We start from the raw sequence: 7478 nt of genomic DNA, 5'->3' as shown, positions 1-7478 counted from the left end.
TCAGAGTTTCTGTTTTCTTCCGCGGAAGTAGGGCCGCCATGAACCCTACGAACAGCCCTTTTTTTTCAGGCTCCCCAGTTTTGAAGTCTTCTCCCTTCCCCCCTCTTCTTCAGCGGAAGACGCCACAGAGTAACACCGGAAACAAGAAGTCTTGCCTTCAAAATTAAAGCGTGGGGACACCTGTTTAGCACGATAAACCAATAATGTAGCTGAAAATACATATTTCTGATTTTAAAAACAAATTTTCATCAATTTTAACTTTTAATTAGATAACTGCTTGAAATATGAACGAGCTTGGACAAAAGTGGAAATTTACATTGAAGGTGCAAACCGGATGTTTAAAATTGTATGGGCTAGCTTTGTACCGGTCTGTTTTTCTTCGTGAAGGGATTTAGGAATGTGGAGCCCAGCGGCTACGTCACCCTCAAATCCACCGGGGGTAACGTCGACTTAAATAACTTTTTTTGAAGGACTGAATGTTGGCAGAACCACGAAGAAAGTAAGAGATTTTAATTAAGAGTTCTTAGTTTATGTTTGACTATCAATGGTGATGTAAAAACTGTGTTTTTTTTAAAGTTCGGTTGTGTCCGGAACCGTCCGTTAGCTCGGCAGGAGCGGAGGAACATTACGTTTCTTAAGGGTTGTTATTTGACTCTTAGCTTAAAAGGGTTTGTGGTACAAGTTCGTGTTTGTTTTGTATTGTTTGGGGTGTAAATAGGAACGTGGAGAAATAAAACTGTTAATAAACACTTTTTTAAATAAAGGTTTGAAGTGGAGGTGAGCTGGGAGGCGCGGGGTTTCTCACACAGCTCTGTAGGGACTCACATTTACTGATTGCCCCGCTGTGTTGTCATAACATTTCTCTCCTCAGGGACGCTCGCCTCGTCTCCATGGTTACGCGGCGGACGCCCTGCCTCGACGTTCACGCTTTGAGCTGCCTGCGACTGCGGGAGGGGGCGGAACCGGAGCGGGAGGACGGGGGAACCAGTCGAAGATGGTAAGGAGGGGAGTCAGTGCTGGAATCCACGCGGGGGCGTCGCATCATCTGATCCCCAATTTTTGGCTTTGTCTCAGCCTTTTCATGGCGGAGTGTACTACCCCTACACCGGTGACACCCAGGGGACCCATTCATCCGCGGGGATCCCCTCCCTGCTGAACTCTCCGCTCAGCCAGCCCTCAGCACCAGGCATGACTCCGTCCAGCGGCGTCTCCTCCATCCTCCCCTTCAAGTTCCGCCCGCGCAGGGAGAGCGTGGACTGGCGGCGCATCAACGCGGTGGACATCGACTCGGTGGTGAGCCGGCTGGACGTGGACGCCCTGCAGGAGCACGTCAGCACGGTGACCTTCTGCAGCCTGGACGGCGAGCGGTGCCAGCGCTGCCAGAGCCCCGTGGACCCGGCTCTGGTCAAGCTCCTGCAGCTGGCCCAGCTCACCGTGGAGTGGCTCCTGCACTGTCAGGACTTCCTGAGCTTGAGCCTGCGGGCGGCCGAGGAGAGGATGGCGGCGGCCGGCAAGGAGCGAGAGGAGCTCCTGGAGCAGATGAGGAAGCAGGAGGAGAAGGTGAAGAATCTGACCACCGAGCTCAAGCAGCGGAAGAAGGTCATCCGCACCCAGCAGTCGCTCCTCACGCCGCGAATCATCAGCAGCCACAAGGTGCCTCTCATTTGCATTTGCAAGGCTTTTATTGTTGCGATCCATTCACAGCTCGGGCTTTGTTAGTCAACACTGCCTCTGCTCTCGGAATTTAAAAAGAAGCCGGAGCAGATGGCAGAGATCAGTTTTACTCTAAATCTACTTACCCAAAAAAAGAAAAAAAGACAATAATCTTTGCGAATGGCTGACTCCCACCTCCCCCACCCGAGCCGCTGCACGTCAGAACCTGCCAGAGAGAGCTCGTGTTCCAGAGGGGTATTTGTAGCACACAGAGATCTGCCCGTGATCCTCAAGTGCACGCCTGACCTGCTCCAGAGGTTGCTACGGCAACAGATATACCGTGTCATGACAGCATGTGGTTGCTGGGTGTGCGTCCACAGCTCAGCTAACAGAGGCGGTTCAATAATTGATTAAAAGGTGTTTGTGCCGTTCCGAGGCGAATGCGCTCCAACCCTTTATTTGGATCGCTCCTCCGCGGCCACACTTGGGCTTGAGGAGTCGCGGTGGCGGCGGGGTATCGGTGGCAGGCGGCTAAATGTTGAATGAAGTCACAGGAATGAGTGTGGGAGTTAAATGTAGCGTGTGAAACGCACCAGCAGCATCTGTGCCTGCGAGTGCGGCCTTGCTCGCCGCAGGCGGAGCATCAACATCACACACATCTGACAGCAAACATCAAGCTGTTTGTGGAGTTCCATGTTGGTACATGCAGAACAATCTGTGCTGCTTACACTTAAGTGGACATGAAAAGGATGACAATTTTGGTAAAGATTTTAGCAATGACCCACTCTGAGGAAAATTGTGTTTTTAACATGTTCTTGCTCCATCTTTATAACTATGAAGGACATAAATTAGGAAAATTAAGCTCAAAATTGCATCTCTGGGTATTTCTTCATTCAAATGAGTGTAAATCCGGAGCAGATGAAAAAATTCAGTTTGAAAACAATTGTATTTGTGACCTAAAAAATATGCTAGGTGGGCCACAAGCTCTCTGTACCCCCCCATTCTGATGCATCCACTTGCAGACGAATAGATCCATGAACGTCTTCGTTTTCCTCGAATAAGTTGGTATCTGTACGACTCGATAGCTCTGATGTTGCTCACCATTTGTGTTTTACTGGTAATGTTAAGCCTCATTTTCATTGAGCAGTCCAATACGGGAGGAGTAATGTACGGTATGGTCCAGTTGATTCTGGCGAGCGTTTCTACTCAGTTAAGCCTCGCTTTCACTTGGCGGTTTGTTTTCACTGCGCATCCACGATGTAGACCGCTAGCGTGTCATTGCGTCATTGTAGTACGACGACTAGAAAAGCAAAAACAACAGAGGTCATCCAGCAGCTCGTCTTTTTGTTGCTTTACTCAATGTGCATCGTGTAAAACAGGAATTCAATGTTGTTTCAAAGAAGATTCCGGGCGGATAAGAGGAAGAGGAAAACGTAGTCGCTAGCTTAGCACTATATTGGTGCTTTCTAATGTCGTCATCACTTGCTGCCAATCAGTTCTATTTTTCTGTGGACCTACACAGATGGGGGCCCTCAAGAGGTACGGTTCAGAACTGTTTAATAGATATATTTCACAATGGAAACGCTAAAAATACCGGATCAAACCGGACCGTACTGGACTGCTCAGTAGAAACGAGGCTTTAGCTTGGGGGTGTGAGGGACTGTAAGTTAATGGTAGAGCAAAGATCTCTCTGCAACAGTGGGGGTGTGGTTGCGCCGCGTCAACGATCCCACCCACAGCTGAGACAAATTACTACTGCAGCTCTGCATAAACGATGGGCCTAAAACGGCATTACCATAGTAACCCTTGTGCTATCCTAGGCATGTTTACATTAAATGTGGGGACCCCACCAGGCGGCGCACTGAACTTTTATTTTCAAGGATTTTGTACTTTCACTGATGTGTATTGAAGACATGAAATCCTGTCCACATTTGTTGGGTCGGGGGAATCACACATCAATATAAGGGTGGGGTCATCTGGACCCCATAATATAGCACAAGGGTCAAAAGAGCACAGAGAACTCTAAAATAAATCCAAATATGATTGAAGTAGGTCTTTAACTACCGTATTTTCCGGACTATAAGTCGCACCTGAGTATAAGTCGCTAAAGCAAAAAATGTCAAATCAAGAAGAAGAAAACCATAAGTAAGTCACTCTGGAGTATAAGTCACACTTTTGGGAGAAAAGTCTGATGTTTCCGAACAAATCAACCAAGCCCAGTTCAACTAATAAACAAATAAATACAAGAATAGTAATCTTTTGATCGGTATTGGAAAAATATCAAAGTTTAAGAGGAAAACAATCCAATTCTTTTCCCTGTTTGTTTTGGACAACACTTCTTCTGCTATTGTCAATAGCAAATAGATGCAGCACACTCTAGTGGTTGTTAGAGGAAACAACAGATAAAGGACAACCAATGTATGCTGGGGAAAATAACAGAAATATGAGCCTGTTTATGTCTTAAAAAAAACAAAAAGCATAAATACGTCGCTCCTGAGTATAAGTCACAACCCTGGCTAAACTATGAAAAAACAACAACTTTTACTCTGGAAAATATGTTATTTCTTTACACGTTTAGAACAATTAATTAAATAGTTATGGGACTTTCTGTGTGGAGTTTGCATTTCTCCCCGTGCCTCCTGCTTCCTCCCACCATCCAAGGACATGCCCTGTGATAAACCGGTGACCTGTCCAGGGCGTATCCCACCTTCATCAGATAGTAGATGGGATAGGCTCCAGCAACCCCTTGACCCCTACAGGGATGTAGAAAATGAATAGCTTTTAATTAGCTAATTAAATTAGATCAGATTTATTTAATTAACGATCAGTTAGTTAGTCAATTAGCCAGTACTTAGCTGGTTAATTAGCCACTCAACAGTTAATTATTGTTAGTTAGTTAACTAGTAATTAGTTTGTAACTAAGTAGTTTTGGCTTGTTTTTTAACTAGTAATTACTAGCACCCTCTTTTTTAATTTTTACTTTAAAACTAAGGTTTTATCAAATGCAAACACACCTTGAGAGCAAATATGAGAGAATAAGTAGCATTTGTTAAAAAAAGACAATAAATTCAGTTTAAAACAAAATCCTAAAAGCACATTTTGACAATTTGAGTCATTTAAGTTTGGGTTTAAAGAGGTTTAGGCCACCCATCACCTTTGCCTTTTTGTTTAAAATTCAGGCATGCTTTTATTTTGAAGTGTTGGGACAGCTATAGTTCCTTTAATGGAAATGTGTGGGAAAATACACCTTTACCCCTGCACTTACTGGCTTGAGGTTTATAGGTCGTTTGTTGTAAGATCCTGAACACCACTTTGATTCTTTGTTTTTATATATATATATCTTTATTATTTGTCTAAACATTATTTTGTTATTTTTTGTTTTCTGTGCAGTATTTTGAAAAATACTTGTTTGTAAAATGCGTTGATTAAACTGAATTGGACTCGGATCAGCTCAGACTTCCGTGTTGAACCACATTTGAGAACCAAACTAGTTGAAGCTGGGTGTAGTACATCAAATAACCACTAGGGGGCTTTAGACTGGATTGATTTCCTCTGTCTCCTCTCTTTCAGTGCGCTCACTGCGATAAAAGCTTCCTGAACTCCGCCTTCCTCACCAACCACATGCAGCGCCGACACCCGGACGAGCACCACGCACGTACGCCGCTTTGCTGATTTCACGGAGCGTTCCTCCACAGAAAAAGGCTTCATCTTTTACCCGCGCTCGTTCTTTCAGAGCTGCAGTCGGACTCTGACAAGAAATCCCAGATCGAGAGTCTGAAGCTGGAGATCGGCGCCCTGAAGGAGCAGATCGCTCAGCAGCAGCAGGCGCTGGCGGCCAAAACCGTCCAGGTTGGTCGTCTCTGTCAGGGTTGGGCTGGAGGTTTTTACTGGTGTGATGACTTACTGAGGGTTGATTCCAGGAAAAGGAGCAGGAGTCCGTTCAGAGAGACCTGCTGAGGGAGCTGGACCGCATGGACAAGAAGATCGAGGACAGCCGGGACGGCATCCGCCGGGAGATGGAGCTGCTTTACAGCCGGAACATTCAAGCTCTCAACGTACGAGAGCATCCCTCCTTCAACATCCCGCCTCCTAGATCTTCTACTTATGCTTTCACGTGAACTTCCAGGAGGTCAACCAGAACCAGAGTAAGCAGGAGAAGCAGGGCGCCCCCGCCAACCCACAGCCTGAGAGAGATGTGGACGTTTTCAGGGAGATGCAGCTGCAGCAGATGAAGAAGCAGGTCAGCAGATGCTTTAGTCCGACGTGTTCTCGAACGCAGCCGTCTAACCAAACTCTCGTCACAGGAGAAGAAGTGGGAATCCAGGCTGCAGGAAATGAAGGCTGAGCACGATTTTGAGAGGAAACAGGTAGATCCCAAACCTTCTTGATGTGCATTTTAAGTGGAGGAGGAAACCCAAAGCTCCCGCTGGTTTCAGCTGCTGGACGAGCTGAGCCGGGTGCGGCTGTCTGTGTTGGAGCAGCAGGAGGTCAGCCAGAGGCTGCAGCAGGAGATGACGAGGAGGCTGCAGGAGAAGGAGCAGACCATCAAAGCTCAGCGAGTGCAGGTCAGTGTTTCCCTCACTACAAACGCTGATTACACTCCTCCAGGAAGCCAGCGCTTGTTCAGGATTTCCTGTATTTGCTCGCCGTGATACTGTAACTGTGAGGCCGACGACGGCGAGCAGGAAACCCGATCCCCATTTCTACCATTAAAGGAAAGTCTGTTCACACTGTTTTCTGTTACAGATCAAGAGTATCACCTCCAGTCCACCAACAAAAGTCGTGGAAGAGCCAGGTAGGACTTTTCCATCTGATTTTTATACTTTATTTATATTTATTTAACTTAATTATGACTTACAGCAGTCTTGGACTGTGACTATATATTATTTTTGCAATATTTTTATTTTATTATTTTATTTTTGCCTTTAGACGAAAACTTTCTTCCCGCCAAATACTAAAAAAACTCACTAAACCTCACAAGTAAATTTTTTTTTTTTTTTTCCAAATAAAAAAAAAGATGACATCACAGCAGGGCAAAATGTCAAATTATCAACGGGATGAAATCTCTGATGTGGCATAAAAACAAAAAAAAATTAAAAATCGAAACACACGACTCGGGGGTATTCAAAGGAAATTTTAGAATTATTATGGGATGGTCACAGGAACTACAATTTGGTTGCCATTTTGTGGCATAATGTGAAATTTTTAATATTTTCGCTTAATATGGAAGAAAAGGTAACTAAAAACAAAACTTTACGCACACACCGCTAGCTTAAGTCCTCAAAGATAAGCAGTTTTGTTGGCCTTTGACCTTAAAAAGATTGCTATCTTGAAATTTAAAAAAAGTACCTTTAGAACCTTCTACCAATCTAAATTATTCCTGAGGATTTTCAAACTTCTCAATCATCATTGAGAAGCTAGAAGAAAAAAACGTTGGTTGTAAAGTTTGTACGTTTTGAAAGTATTAAGCGTAGTGGCCCATCTTTGTTGCTCACCAATCTTTTACTAGAATTACTATGAAACTTTACTATATAAATCGTTGGCTCAAGGTGAACAAAACGATATGTCATACAATACATACATATTATAAATGTGGGCGTGGTTAACAAAAAACCTCGGTTGCCAAGGAAATCCCAAAATTTATTTTTGCTGATTCTTCTAAAAATTACATATACCTGTTCGTCATACCCAGGCGACCAAAATATAAAATGGTTGCTATGGAGATAAACCAAGAGAAAAGTCGCCATTTTGAGAAAAGTGTGATCCAGGTGGCAAAGGGTGAGGGGAATGTAGCGGCTGCTTTGAAGTGCGGGGGAGGTTAGCAC

General features: G+C 44.7%; 1 protein-coding gene across 3 annotated transcripts in view; it reads left to right on the top strand.

Annotated features, from left to right (window-relative positions):
• Positions 1-356: 356 nt before the first annotated feature.
• Positions 357-7478, top strand: part of dzip1 (DAZ interacting zinc finger protein 1) — a 12492-nt gene continuing 5370 nt past the window's right edge. For 2 of the 3 annotated variants that reach the window (XM_024294460.2, XM_024294461.2), the window contains exons 1-10: positions 357-499; positions 872-997; positions 1075-1653; positions 5224-5308; positions 5387-5502; positions 5574-5708; positions 5780-5893; positions 5958-6020; positions 6090-6218; positions 6400-6448. In XM_024294460.2, the coding sequence (XP_024150228.1) occupies positions 995-997; positions 1075-1653; positions 5224-5308; positions 5387-5502; positions 5574-5708; positions 5780-5893; positions 5958-6020; positions 6090-6218; positions 6400-6448 (1273 nt within the window). In that variant the 5' untranslated portion in view covers positions 357-499; positions 872-994. The remainder of the gene's footprint in view (positions 500-871; positions 998-1074; positions 1654-5223; positions 5309-5386; positions 5503-5573; positions 5709-5779; positions 5894-5957; positions 6021-6089; positions 6219-6399; positions 6449-7478) is intronic. The other variant, XM_024294459.2, reaches the window with a different exon arrangement.

This window comes from Oryzias melastigma, linkage group LG2 (genome assembly GCF_002922805.2).
Source record: "Oryzias melastigma strain HK-1 linkage group LG2, ASM292280v2, whole genome shotgun sequence".
Classification (NCBI taxonomy): Eukaryota; Metazoa; Chordata; class Actinopteri; order Beloniformes; family Adrianichthyidae; genus Oryzias; species Oryzias melastigma.
This window is presented reverse-complemented; position numbering and strand designations above follow the sequence as displayed.